Source organism: Galeopterus variegatus, unplaced genomic scaffold, assembly GCF_000696425.1.
Source record: "Galeopterus variegatus unplaced genomic scaffold, G_variegatus-3.0.2 Scaffold664, whole genome shotgun sequence".
NCBI lineage: Eukaryota > Metazoa > Chordata > Mammalia > Dermoptera > Cynocephalidae > Galeopterus > Galeopterus variegatus.
In genome coordinates this window covers 297,019-312,673 of record NW_007726775.1, presented here as the reverse complement: position 1 = coordinate 312,673, position 15,655 = coordinate 297,019, and the positions used below count along the sequence as shown (strand labels likewise).

The following is a 15,655-nucleotide window of genomic DNA, read 5'->3' as shown; positions in this document are numbered from 1 at the left end:
CGATCCGTTGCCGGACACGGAAAAAAAAAAAAAAAAAAAAAAAAAAAGACTAAAACTAGAAAAATGCTAACACTTCTCATAAGAACTCAGGAAGTACACAAATCAGTTTGATTTTTGGAAAGATGAGTTATTTTGATACAGGCAAGTTGAATTTGAGGTGATGACAATGTTCATAAGAAAATTTCATGCAAAATACCATAAGGGCCTAACTCAAGACAAATATTAAGGTCTAAAAACAGAGGTGATAATTATCCACACAGAGATATGCATTAAAACCTTGAGAGGAAACTAGGTCTCTGAGGGGAGAAAAAAAAAAGAAAAAGAAAACAAATCAAAGGTTAAACCTTAAATAATTTTTAAAGTTAAATGGTTAAAATAAGGGGTACTAAGATAACATTTTATTATATGCTGCTACCAAGAACGAGGAGAAAGAAAAGCAAAATAATGATAGAAAGTAGGGAACTACTGGTTAGAGTCTAGTAGTCTAGTTTCAGTAAAGTGAAGGGAACTAACAGGCACTGTATAAGTGCTATACACCTTACCCCATTTAATAAAACCGTGTATGAGGTTGATTATTGCTATTCCTATTTCTTTATGCAGCTGAGGAAAGTGATCCTCCAAATTCATTTACTCAAGGCACAAGGCTAATGAAGTAACTGAACTAGAGTTTGACTCCAAATCTCTATGCACTTTTCACAGCTCCAAGCTGCAACAGTAGATACCCAAATCATCCCTTGAAAGAATAATGGGTAGATATCAAAGTGAAACAAAGTGATACAGAGGAGGAGAATAAGGAAGAAACCAAGGATTAAGTAAGAGTAAACTGAGCCACGCAGAATAATGACTACCATATCTGGCTACTTGCTTCCCTAATACATTTAGTAACTCCTAAATAATAGAATAGAGCTAACAGTGAAGGCCAATACAGAGAACAGTATCTTCCCTAGACTGAAAGAATATGCTTAAGGCTAGGGCTAAGGGCAGATAAAAATTGGAATAGTGGTCAAAGTTAATCTCAGCACATTAACATTAATATATATCTTTATTTTTTAAACATTTTATCTACATGAAAAGTTGATGGAAGTCACAATAGTATTAAAAATTAGAACTCTAAGTCTAAAAATTGATCATATTTTGTTTCTTATTCTTATTGAACTTTAAGCAATCTCCCTCAAAAACCTTCATCCTTGCCAAAATAATACAAAATCTTAACCTTGGTTTCACCAAGAACAGTTAAAAACAGAGGCAGTTTATCGGCATAGCAGTTAAGAATATAGATAAGGTTAGTTTCAAATACTGGCTCCTCTACTTGCTGAATAATCATGAGCAAGTTCCTTAATCCTCTAAGTGTCAATTGTAAAATGGGGATAATAATCCCAACAATTCTACTTTGACAGGACTGACTGAAGGACTAAACGAATTGATGTATATATGTGAACCTCTTAGTACTGTATTTAAGCAAAGAGTAATAGCTATTATTTTCATCACCCTTGTTATCAAATTGAAAATTAGAATTAAAGGGCCGGCCCGGTGGCGCACTGGAGAGTGCGCCGCTTGGGAGCGCGGCGGCACTCCCACCGAGGGTTCGGATCCCATGTGGAGACCGGTTCCTGCTCACTGGCTGAGCACGGTGCGGGCGCAACACCGAGGGTTGTGATCCCGTTACCGGTCAGTAAAAAAGACAAAAAGGAAAAATCGTATAACTTCGTATAATGTATGCTATACGAAGTTATTACGAAACCATTGATTCACTTATCTATCCAAGAAATATTTGTTGGGTGTCTGCAAAGTGCAAAGTCCCTACGTAAGACACAAAGATGAACCTGCACAGATACAGTTCTCAAGAGGGACCCAGTAGAGTAATGTGATGTCACAAATAACCACAAACAAAGCCCAAAACATTTGAATAGACCCTCAGAAAATAGCCTATCTTTCAATAAGAGGAGATGAGAAGGAGGCAATTTTAAAGTACTCATATATAAGTGTAGCTTTTATATATTTAGTTTTCAAACAATGAAGTATATGCTTTTGGTTACAAAAAGGAAAAAAAAAAAAAAAAAAAAGAAAAGAAAATTAGAATTAAACAGTACCTACTTTAGAATACTGAAGAAAATAAAACTAACCTAATGGTTCCCTATATTAAAAATTTTTAATAAATTATAAATAAAAGGAAAATATCGCAATATCTTTGTTCATTTTTTCTTATCAACTGTCGGAACCTAAAAGTCTAAATACGGTTATAACCCAAACTAGTAGCTTTATAATGACATACCAATCTCATACATAGGAAAATAACAGCTGGCCAGTAGGCTCACTTGGTTAGAGCATGGTGTTACAACACCAAGGTCAAAGGGTTGAGATCCCCACTCGCCAGCCACCAAAAACAAAACAAAACAAAAAATAACATAGGAAAACAGGAAAAGGGAAGTAACATTAAGTACATCACATATATTATCTAACTGCATTTAATGACAACAAAATATTAAGGATATATTACAAGGAAGTAGAACCTAGCTTGGAGGTGACAGTATCAGACAAAAAGGATGGACAATGGGACTAGTGGAACATTAAAGCTAAGGGATCTAACAATCCAGGCAAATAAAGCCTTGTATAAAAGAAAGGTTGGCACAATTTTTATAACACTCCAGAGTTACCATTTTCTAGCACACACACACACAAAGATAATAATGATATAAACAGAGAGAGGGAAGAAATGTGTATATACATGAGTATGTTGCTCATTTGTGAAGAGCATAGTTAGTTCCTTTTGAGAACACTGGCTAGTTTGGACATTAAGCACCTCAGTATCCATGTTGGGGAAACACTGGTTCTTTTAATTTTTAAGATACCTCTGCAGTCAAAGCTTTTGGAAGCTCCTAAAAAGAAATACTTTAATATTCCAAGGCCTATTCTAAGGCTTATACATTGAAGACCAGTGGCAGGAGGGAGGGGAGCACAACCATTTGAAGGTCCCCATGAAAGAGTCTAATCTTAACAATGTCCCCAAGACTAGCTGGCACAACTTAGAGGAGTTAGGCTGCCTCAAGGTGAAAGGCCTGGGAGCTCCAAAGAATGGCATTTTCCAAGACACCACAGAACTCACTAAGTCTTATGGTCTACAAAACATTTATTGTATGCCAACCTTTAACAAATTAATGGAGCATATTCCTGGATATCAGATAAAGACCAAGTTATAAATCACAAGTTGGTATTAGAGGATATACATAAGCCCTTTATTTTCATTACCATTTTCAACTAAAGTGTTCCTTTCCCTACTCATAAGAAATGTGGAATAGACAAACTTACAGGCTTTTCAAAATTGCTCTCCTTCTCAGATAGTAACTGTAAATTAGGTTGCCAGAGCAGGGAGCTGTCATGAATCTCTAGATCATCAAGCAAATTTTCTAAAGCTGCTAGCTCAATGTATTTACCAGTTAAGTCACATTGGTAATGTGTCTGAGAAAGAGTAAAAGGTAAAATAAAATAAAAAAATAATAATACCATCTCCTGAAACAATACTGGAAAACACCATGTTTCCCACAACTACCATTTTATTGTGTCTCACCTTTCTTTGTAGATCAGGAACTCTTTCACTGCCCACAACAGCATTTTCATATAGGCTACTGTATTCAGTATGATCATCCATAGTAATGACGTCAGACTCAGCCTTCCCCTGCAGGCCCTCTACAAAATAGGAGTCATTTTGCATAATCGTATGTATAGTAAAACTGAACTCAGCTTCCATAGGCCGAGGAATTTCACCTTAGCCTATATCAGCTTTCAGCAATGTCTCTTGGCTGACTGCAATTAATGATGCACCACTAGTCAATGGTAAAGCACCTTGTGACTTTGCATCACATGCCACCAACTTTGCTGAAAAGCTGCTTCCTACAGTTGCAGGTGAACCTTCAATGGCCTTACTAGAGTTTACATCCTTACCCAAATTATAGTTTGAGGAATCTGCAACTTTTTCAAAGGTTTGTTGCTTTAAATCTTGTAAAACCAAAGAATCTGAACTTAATACTTTCATTGGATACATAATGTTTGAAGATCCTACCTTCTCTGCAAAGTCAAGAGCAGGATCAGACTTTATCTTCCCAATGGGAAGAAATGGTTCATTGTTTATATCATACTGAAATAAAGCTGACTGTACTTTGCCAAGACCAACAACTTGGTTGTAAGATTTTTCACTTAAACAAGCAGATGACTTAAGCCCTAGAATAACAGAAAGTGGCTTAATTTTCCTCATCTCCTGAGGAGAATTAGGGGGTGATTTTAAATTTGGATGCCAGTATAGGGAGCTATCATCATAATCTTTTTTATGCAACAAGAGTTTTGAAACTGCTGGTTCAAATATCCTAGGAGTAGACTGATAGCGTGGATGCTTAAGCTTATCAAAGAAAGAGTTTTCATAATTGTAATTGAATAAGGAAAGATCTGGATTTTGGGGTTCTTCCTCTTGGCTGGCAGCTGTTAAAGATTTATTGATGTCAATTTGGATCTCATTTACTGTACTCTCTTTCTTAGAAGGCTCAATAGAGGCAATAACTGTTTCAAAGGCTACATTTTCAGTAATATCAACATTTTTCTCACCAAAAAAAGAAGGTGCCTTTTGGCTTCTTTCCTCTTGAAAATACAGTTGTTCTGATGTCCCATCCAAGTTGGACTTACCAGTCTGAAGAGGACCACCAGAAGTCTCCATCTTAGAGGTATCATGTCCCCTGGAGAGTACATGTGCTTCTGAAACTTTTACAGAATTATCAGGAACTACATTCCCAGTATACTGTACTTCTGAAGATCTAGGCTGCACCGCTGAAGATACTAAATTATTTCCAGTCTCCTTTGGTTCAAAACATTGAGATAATTCTTTCTGCAGACCTTCTTCATTTCTTTCATAACCCCCTAAACAATCCATCGTTTGTTTCACCTCATTCTCAGCTGGAGCCTCTAAATAAACACATTCCAAATAATGACTATCAGATGTCAAGGGGATCCCTTTGCCTCTTCTTTCCAACAAACATCGCAAGAAAGAATATGACATTTTACTATTATGACAAGGAGCAACTTCATGTGGAAAAGAAACATGGTCCTTACTGGTTACAGATGTTGCTGAAGTTCCCTGTTTGCTCCATGGCACGAAGGAAAAGGGGACACTATAGTTGTTACTTCCCTCAGGAATTTTATTTTTATCAATTGTGTCAGATGAATCCGAAAAAGAATCAAGGTCTTTACTAGTTAAATATGTTTCTGCTTGCTGTAAAGCTTCCTGTTTCCAATACTGCACATATGAACAAGAAGCATCAAAACTGTCACTTCTTTCAGTAGCTGTGTTTTCATCAATTATATCAGATAAAGAAGAAACCGAAACTTGATCTTTATCAGCTAAATTGGTTTCTGGCTGCTGTATATCTTTTTGTGTTTTCCATGGCATGGATGAACAAAGAGCATCATAAGTATCAGAGTCTTTAGGGGTTTTCAGTTCATCAACAGTATCAGATGAAATAGTCTCTTCATTATTTCTTTGTTCAGGAGGTGAAAAAGAGCACTGAGAGCCAACAGCCACACCACCTATAAGTGGATGCTGAGATATACAAAAGCTACTATTAACTAAATCTGAAGGTACTTCTGAGGTAGCCTGGAATAAAGCTTCACTAACTTCTGATGGTCGAGAAAACCATTCAGTGTCTTCAGATTTATCAGGAATTCCCCTGAAAACAGACAATTAAAAATAAATAAATATAATTAAGTATAAATAAATAAATATAATATAATTAACATGAAAATACAAAACTGGTATGTCACTGAAATCAAATTTATTCGAAAAGAATGTTGAAAAACAAAGTTCTAATGTCAAATTCCTTTAAGGTGGATAATGACTGAACAAAGCAAATTTTTTAAAACAGAAGGTGAACTACTGTACCACCCTATGCCCGTGATTTTATCTCAGGCTTCTCCTAAAACAACAGACACAGAATCTGATTTGCATATTTCCAAAATACTGATTCTTTTTTTATTTTTTTAAAGATGACCTATAAGAGGATCTTAACCCTTGACTGGATGTTGTCAGCACCATGCTCTCCGAAGTGAGCGAACCAGCCATCCCTACATTGGATCCGAACCCATGGCCTTGGTGTTATCAGCACCACACTCCCGAGTGAGCCACGGGCCGGCCCCCAAAATACTGATTCTAATGAAACATTTCAAATAATCTTTCAAGCTTTACCATTTTAAATGTTTAGCTTATCACCTACCATGCTTTAACATTCATTAATATTATGCATTAATTCTTTTACTAGTCATTTACTATGCTCTTGAAAACCTCTCAAGAAGTGATCTACTCCCAAAATACAACAGAAACTTCATCAGTGGTTGATGATATAATGTATGCACAGCATTCTCCATAAAAGTAATTATATAAAGTAATACATAAGGGCACAGGTTACTTTTCAAACATCTATAGTTTTTAATTTAAAGTGCTTTTTTTCTCAGTTCTAAGAGAAAAAAACTTATATTCTTGGATAATTCCAAATATGTTTGGAAGAATTCCATACTTTTCTACCATTATGACCACCCTAGAGGACATTAATTTGGAATATCAATTAATTTGGATATACTTGCTGTAAAATTTGTGTTACTTCATATTCATACCTCCTATAAGGTAAGGAGAGCTAACTAGGCTCATTCAATAACAGCTGGCCAAAATAAGAGTGCCAAACAAGTTAGTGACCTAGAAATGAATGTTGCAGAATGAGGATAAAAGGGAGGGGAGGGATAATGGGCAGCAGTTGGGAGGTTTATAGAATGCCTTCTAAATTAAAATATGCCTCGGCTCTGCTAGAGTCCTAAGGTGTGGACCTAGGGGAAGCTGAACCCAGCCACATCTAGGCAAGCTGCTGCCACCGCCCCAGGTCCTAGCTGGGGTCCTGAGCCACGGAGTCGGAAGAAGCCAAACCCATCCACAACCAGGTAAAGAGAACAACATAAACACCATTTTCACGCAGGCAGCCCACCATAGCCACCGCAATTGCCATGGCTGCCACAAAAGCAGCTGACTCTCTATAGCCGCAGTCACAGCCACCGTGCAGATGGCATGCCAGACTCTCAACTGCACTGACACAAGGAGAGGCACCAGCGGAGACCAAAAAAAAGGAGGTCCTCTCTCTCTACAAAGCACATTCTAGAGTAATAGAAGAAGCATCTGATTTACAATAATAGGGGAGGACTTGATCACACCTGTCTCAGCACTGGACAGATCATCTAGTCAACAAACCAACAGAGGAACAGTTAATCTATCAGATGGAGAGAACAAATCTATGGTTATTAGAGGGAGGAGGGGCAAAGAGGGAGGAGGTAGGAGGGCATGGGAGGAGAAAAGGGTGGGGAAGGGGGAGAGATTGGATAAGGGGCATAAAGAATAAGTATAATTTGTAACAATAAAAATGCTAATAAAAAATAAATTAAAATAAATAAAACAAAAATAAATTAAAATTAAAATTTAAAAAAATATATATATGCCTGAAATGCTAGAATACATTGGAAATTATTTTTAAATAAACTGCAGTCTCTTGGCTCATCTGTACACATATGTTACTATGCCAAATTAATACAAATCATGTCTTAATTTAGGGCCTTATTACCTTTAGCGTGTGTGCTAGGAATTTCTAACCCCCACCCCAAAGTCCCACCTTAGCCTGAAATTAATATTAGTAACAAATTAGAACAAGAAAAGAGTAGAACAGTTGCATGCAAATAAATAAATCCTCCTACCTCAGAGGTGCAAAATCTAATTCACTTTGGTGAAATAAGGAGTCAGGCCCAAATTCTTGGTCTTGTGTCAAACATGTCAGCAAAGGCAAATCAGGAGAAGCAAAGCTATCCTGTATGACTGTAAAGTTTCAAATATAAAAATGCTGAGTAATACTGAAAATCGAATGTTTAGCTTATTCACATAATACTTTAAAGCACCTAAATATGCTGCCACCTAGAAGTTTCTACAAACATTAGAATAATAATATAACAGCAACAGAAGCAGCTACCATTTAACAAGAGCCTGCCAACATGCAGGCACTTAACATACAATATTTAATTTAATCTTCATGACAACTTTAAAGGATATGTATTATTATACCTATCTTATATGTGAGGAAATGTGATTACAAAACTTAATAAGCATTAAGTCATTTGTCCACATTCAAACAGCTTAAGTGCCAGAGTGAGATTTACACCTACATATTCTGTTCAGCAAATGTCCTTAACTATTATGAGTGTTTCTTTCTACCTTAAGTAATACATTTCTTGTATCAAAGTGTGGTCCGGGGGCTCCTAGGCCCTAAGACACTCAGGAGGTGACTAGGGTCAAAATTACATACAAAATAATATTAAGATGTCATTTGCTTATTCACTCTCATTCTCTCTAAAGGGTACAGTGGCATTGTGCAGAAGCTACATCAAGTATGATATTGTAACAGATTGAATGCGGAAGCAGGTATGAGAATCTTGCTGTCTTCTATTAAGTCAGACATCACAGAGTTTTTTGGTTTCTGTAAATAAAAGAAGGCTACTCTTCTAAATATTTTTGTTTTGGAAATAATTATTTTTCTATAAAACTATGTACTTTATGTTAATATGCAATGGGGTGGTGGTAATTTTTAAACCAATTAAGAAATATTTTTAAATTTCTCAGTTTCATTTTCTAATATGGGAAATATCAGTAACCCACATAAACAAAAGCTCTTTGGAATTGTCAGTAATTTTTCAATGTGTAAAGAAGTCCTGTTACCCTCAAAAAGTTTGAGGACTACTGCTTTAAAGGAAAAATAATTCTTGTGATTTCCTGAAAGTTCATTTAAATAATTCTTCTTATAGAGTTTTTAAATATGTATAAATTTTATATAAAGTACTTATTCCTTCTAGCATTTACACAACTATAAAACAAAAAATTAAATATTAATGGAAACAAAAGTTTATTATAAAATCAACAGCAGTTCATTTAAAATTAAATTGCTTTTTCAATATGAATGTAATACTGTTTGCTACAGAATACTTTCTTGATTTCAGAATGCCTATAATACAGTGTACAAAGTGATGACTACTCTCTCACCACTATTCTCCATGAGATTATTGCAAACTGAGGGTTCACAGAGCTCAACATGGTGTCATCTGCTCTTCACTTGGGGCAATGATGCATTCTCACTGCTCTCACAGACCCCCCCACACCCTCCCTATCATAATTAATCCCACTTTTGTTTTAGTCTTTAGTCTGTCTGCTTCCTATCTAAATTGTCAATTCCATGTCTGCTTTATTCAGAGCTATATCCTCAGTGCCTAGCAAAGTACCTGCTACACTTAGTAGGTACTCAAAATAGGATTATTTATTTACTGAATGAATGAATTAAAAATGAGAAACTGATAGATAATAACGACATTTACCACCAAGGAACAATCGGTATGGTTCCTCTTTGGCCTTGGCTTAGATCAGCCTTAAATCTTATTAACAATTATTCAACCTCCTGAGAATCATGAAGGTTTTTTAACAAAGTCCCCAAATAAACTAGGGCTAATGCTACAAGGGAGACCCTTGGGCAAGTACAGCAAATTTCCTGTTTCCAATTAAGCATAGGCTGAGCATTTAAAGAAACTGAGAGTCTTTTCTAAAGAAAATTAGAGTTATCTCTAACCAAGTTCCAGAACTTACAGAAATCCTTATTACCTAAAGTAACTATCTAGGTATAACTAAGAAGTAGTAAGAAATAAATAAGTATAAGCAGCATTTCAGCATCTCCTTAACATTTAAGACTATTTCAGGATGGAGTTAGAGTTAAACCAAGTAAATGGGAAAATGCATTTTCTAAAGTAGCAGGCCAAAAGTGACAAGTTAATCAAATGCATGTATATGCATGTGTTTGTGTGGTGGGGGAAGGCTGTACACCTTACTGGTGATGGCTTTCCCTTACAGCTTTCAACTGCTTCTTGTTTCCTCACATTTGGACAGCTGTCAATGGCTTGGATCCCTCTTTTTTGAGGCATCTAATCATATGGCACAAGTCATCGTCAGTTACATTGCCACTGGTGAGAGCCTACACACCACAAGACAGTATTTATGCATAACAAAACAGCAATGATGGGACTTCCTCGAGCCATCAGATCCAAGGATCTGATCCAATAACTAAAAATGTTCCAATTTTTTTTTTTTTTTTTTAATAAAAAGATGACGGGTAAGGGGACCTTAACCCTTGCCTTGGTATTGTCAGCACCACACTCTCTGAAGTGAGCTAACCAGCCATCCCTATATAGGGATCCGAACCTGTGGCCTTGGTGTTATCAGCACCACACTCTCCCAAGTGAGCCATAGGCCAGCCCCAAAATGCTCTACTTTATCTAGAGTAGATGACAAACGGGAATTACAAAATTTTACATTAGAAAATATTTTAGAAGTCAAAATACAATCTCCTACCCAGTATTGAAATCCTTCTATTATAGAATTTTGCTTGACATTTTGCCACTGACATAAAGCTTTTTGTTTTTATATAGCCTTTTCCACTATTAAATGGCTCTATTAGAAAGTTCCTTCTGGGCCGGCCCGGTGGCGCACTGCTACAGTGCGCCGCTTGGGAGCACAGCGGCGCTCCCGCCGAGGGTTCGGATCCCACATACAGACCGGTTCCCGCTCACTGGCTGAGCGAGGTGCGGGCGTGACACCGAGGGTTGCGATCCCGTTGCCGGTCCCGGTCCGGTACGGGCGCGACACTGAGGGTTGCGATCCATTGCCGGACACGAAAAAAGACAAAAAGGAAAAAAAAAAAAAGAAAGTTCTTTCTTATATCATGTTGAAAATAGCCACCCTATAAGTGATGTATTCTCATTTTAACCTGATTTTTGTAAAGGACCAGATAGCAAATATTTTAGTTTTTTTTGGTCACATATGGTCTGTCACATATACTTCTTTTTTGTGTTTGTTTTTACAATCCTTCAAAAGCGCAAAAACCATTCTTAGCTCATGGACAGTACAAAATCAAGCCTTGGCCTGTCAGCTATAGTTTATAGACCCCAGCTCTAGACCATTATAATATTCATCTGAAGGTACTGTTATTTTCTGTTTAGTGGACTGTCTTCCCAAAAGAGGAGGTATCTTTCATCTATATATCCCTAACATCAAACACACAGTAGAAACTTCAGTATTTGTTACATAAATGAATGAAAAATAAATTGGTTCTCTTTAGCATGGCAGCCCTTCAAATATTTGATTATAGCAAAAAAGTCTTCTCTTTCATCTACTATCATAGTCATCTCTTCCCACAAAGATACTCTAATTTTATCAATATCTTTCTTAAAATGTAGACCTAAAACTGGCTTTAAATAATCCCTATCACAGAATATATTGGCACTAATAGCTTGATTTGAATAGCATTAGCTTATATTTGAAAGAACTTGCTGAATTAAGTCCTATTCATGCTTCTCTACAAAACTCTATAAAACTATCTTCCCGGTTAAATCCCTTAATGACTTGAAATGTACTTAAAGTTTATCTTTTGTAAAGAGCTAATAAATCAGCTCTATACTAAACAGAGGAAAGCAGTAAGATCTATCTCAGACAAACCACTCAACCTCCTTATCTCAATTTTTTGGTCTGAAAGCCGAGGATAACAACACATGCCATAATTAATCCTAAGAATCAAATGAGGGAGATATAAACATTTGCTTTTTGTTTGTATTTTAGGGATCACGGAGTCTCTATTGCTGAGAGAACCGGTCAAAGGATAATATATAGTTTACCCCAAGAACAACTCTGTAAATTCAGGACCGAGGAGGCACACCCACTAGAGAGGAAATTATCATCTTTCTGCTTTCTAAGAGCAATAGGGAATGGTAAAATGAGGGACAACTGCATATTTAATATAACTAGACCAGCTGTCCAGGGTGGAAAACCAGAAATAAGCTAATCCCTTTGAGTACGGCTCTACAGAGTTCCTGAGCTCAAAAGGAATTTAGTTAAAGGACTTGCAGCCCCACAAAACTGTTTTACAAATGTGAGGTATTACTACTAGTTAAAAATAAAGAGGCATTACCTAGCAAAGGAGAACATAAGAGATCTCTGTTGGAATCCTTTACTCGATTTTCTGTTTGGTTCAATACACCTTCCTCCAGTGAAGGGAAGTCTGTCACTTTGGTGCCTTCTGCTCTCACATTAAGCCTGGTCTGGGACGTATCCAAGGTTTGGGAAGAGCCCATTTCTTGAGGAAGACAATGCCAGGATTCCGTTCTCTAAAAAAAAAATTTTTAAGGAAAACATGCTAAGTCATTAACTGAGTCACCATACATGTTAACGTTTATATTAAAACGTTCATTCACATAGCATATAGCTTCTCATTTAAAGACATTCTCATCAAAGTTTGGAAAATGTAAAATTCTTTCTATGTTTCTCATAATATTAACTATATTTCAGACCACTTCCCATTACTACCCACCTCTTAAAGTGCTGAAGAATGACTGGCATTTTAACAGTTCTAATCATTAAATCAAGAGATTTGATTCTACGTGATGAAATTTCACAATGTGATTATAGTAAAGCTGAAAGAAATTTCCAAAATGAAAGCTATAGTATTCCCTACATGTGACCACTTTACTGAATTTTTATTAGCTAATCTAGTTTCTAGAGGATTCCTGGCTTTTCACTGGATATAACATCATATCACCCAAGAATAGTAATACATTTATCTCTTTCGAATATTTATTCTTATATTAGTGGCAAGATTCAGAGCAATGCTTCTCAGACTATGGAGAAGGACCAGTTCTTCCTACTTCCAACTCATCACGGACCGATACATTATTAAAATGCTAATAAAAACTAACAAGTAATAAATAAAAAACAATTTTTTAAAACTAGTAAAAATAACTATAAAAATGAAATATAAAAGATATATAAGCCCAAAATATAAACGAAAAGCTCAAATGTTTGATTTCTATTTCTAAAAATAGATAAAATTACTCTGCTAAACAGCTATAAAAGTTTCTAAACACTTCCTCTCAATTTCTGTACTTATCTCTTAACAGACCAGTAACAAGCAATTCATGGACTGGCACCAATCCACAGAAATGTTTAAAGTTGAATTAAATACTAATGGTAACAAGTTTTAAAGTCATTTTCCTTTTAAATATGCTATTAATAATGAAGTATATTCTTCCTATCATGCTTTTATTTTCACTTTTAAAAAATCTGATTAGGAATGAGCACTAAATTAAGATCAAACTACATAACAATATCTTTCCTCCCCTATTAAACCTGATAAAGTATAGTAATAAACTTCTTTACATTGAAACATCTTCATATTTCTTACTTAGTGGCAGATCAGACTTTTTAATCATATTTGCTAGCATATTCTTTAACAGTCTCACACGTATAGTCATAAATAAGATTAATCAGCATTTTAGAATGCCTTACTTTGTTTTCTAACCGTGTTTCATAACTTTGTTCTATATTTATTTTATACAAGGAAATTCAATTTTCCTTAAAAATTTAAAATATTTCATCAGTGAATCTATTAGGTCCAAAAACCTTCTTGATAGCTATCATAACTTTCTCAATTTCTTCCTTAGTAATGCTAATCCACCTTTATAAACTTTGACAGGTTTGTATAAAGTCTATTTCACTTGGGTTTTTTTCTTGACTGTACTTACCAGGAATGCATCTAATATTTCTATAAATCTTGAATTGAACAATTTTATTTTCTAACTTACTTATTTCTGTTTTCTCTACTTCAAGTTTTTCATCCTTTACCTACATCTTTGGTTTAACAATTAGCTCATTCCATCTTACTTTTATTTATTTATTTAAATTAAAACATGAGGGCAGCAGCGCTCCCGCCGTGGGTTCAGATCCCACATACAGACCGGCCGCTCACTGGCTGAGCGAGGTGCGGGTGCAACACCGAGGGTTGCGATCCCGTTGCCGGTCCCGGTCCGGTACGGGCGCGACACTGAGGGTTGCGATCCGTTTCCGGTCACGAAAAAAGACAAAAAGGAAAAAAAAAAAAAACATGAGAAGATGAAATTATATTGATAGCAACCTTAGATATGCAAAATGCATTGGCCTTCATTATTTTGTAAATAGTCTATTATTGAACTCTTCATCCTTGACCAACTCAAATGTTTTTAAGAGAATATAGATATCTTTTAATTCTGAGATGACGCAGAATCCATGACGGAGTTTGGATGTGTTGTCCCCTCCAAAACTCATGTGGAAGTTTGATCTCCAATATGGCACTGTTGGAAACTGATTGAGTCATGGGGGCGGATCCCTTATGAATGGATTAATGCTCTCCCTAGGGGAGGGAGAGTAATGAGTGAGTTCTTGCTCTATTCATTCCCACAAGAGTTTGTTGTTTTTAGGACCCTGGCACCTCCTCTCTGTCTCTCTTGCTTCCTCTCGCCATGTGATCTGCTTGTACCCACTTGCTGCCTGCCACTTTCCACCATGAGTAGAAACAGCCTGAGGCCCATGCCAGATGTTGCTGTCCCAGAATTGTAAGCCAAATAAACCTCTTTTCCTTATAAATTACCCAGTCTCAGGTATTTCTGTTACAGCAACACAAAATGGACTAATACAATCTATAAAAAGAAGACGCATTACAACTTACAAAGATTTTCACAAACATTTCCTAACAGGACTTTAGTCTTTGGAAGGGTATTTTCAGTATTTAAAATTCATTACTAAAACAGTCACATAGTACATTTTTAAAAAAAAAAACCCAACTATGTACTACATAATATCTGTTATACACATTTATGAAAAAAAAAAAGCTGGAGAGAAATATTCTAAAATATTATATCTATTCATCTATGCTTTATGGGATTATGGAACAGCAGCCCTTTGACATTCTAAAATATCTCAATCCCTTTTACACTGGATAAATTAGTCAAATCTATAATATAACATCAGCTGGGTGTCACTCCCCGCCCCCCACCCCCACCCCTGGCCCTACACAACAAGCTGTGCCAGTAGCATGTACCAATTCCTCTCGGGCTCTTGGCCGCTGCTCTGAGTAGAGTCACCTTTGACGCAAGTAAGCTGGCAAGCACTATGGGGAAAAACAAAACAAGAAAAAGTGCCAGAAGTGCTATAAGAGGAGGAAGAAGAATATGTGGTGGGAAAAGTTCTCCACCACCCAGTGGTAAAGGCAAAGTGGAATACCTCCTAACCTGGAAGGATTTCTCAGATGAGGACAACACATGGGAGCCAGAAGAGAACCTTGACTGTCCTGACCACATTGCTGAGTTTCTACAGCCATAGACAACAGCACACGAGACAGATAAATCAGAGGGAGACAAGCGCAAATCTGATTCTGATTCTGAAAATGAGGGAAAGGAGAGAGCAAACCAAGGGCCCAAGCTCTTAGGGTGGAGAACTCTTGAAGCCTCTCTGTTTTTTGAACTTTGAACTCAAATCATTGGTGGCAGGGTTCAGTCACTGACAGCACAAGTTTCACTGAATCAATTCAAGGGTTGAATGATTTCTTTTTTTTTTTTTTTTTAAAGATGACCGCGGGCCGGCCCAGTGGCGCACTGGATAGTGCGCCGCTTGGGAAGCGCGGCGGCGCTCCCGCCCGAGGGTTCAGATCCCACATACAGACCGGTTCCCGCTCACTGGCTGAGCGAGGCG

The 15,655-nt window shown here is 36.7% G+C and overlaps 1 protein-coding gene across 1 annotated transcript in view; it reads right to left on the bottom strand.

The window, feature by feature from the left end:
* ALMS1 (Alstrom syndrome 1) overlaps nt 1-15,655 on the bottom strand; it is a 201,300-nt gene that overhangs the window by 154,110 nt on the left and 31,535 nt on the right. The window contains exons 2-5 of the mRNA XM_008571165.1: nt 12,066-12,261; nt 7,768-7,885; nt 5,233-5,708; nt 3,566-3,684 (exon numbers count right to left, since the gene is read on the bottom strand). Coding sequence (XP_008569387.1) covers nt 3,566-3,684; nt 5,233-5,708; nt 7,768-7,885; nt 12,066-12,261 — 909 coding nt within the window. The remainder of the gene's footprint in view (nt 1-3,565; nt 3,685-5,232; nt 5,709-7,767; nt 7,886-12,065; nt 12,262-15,655) is intronic.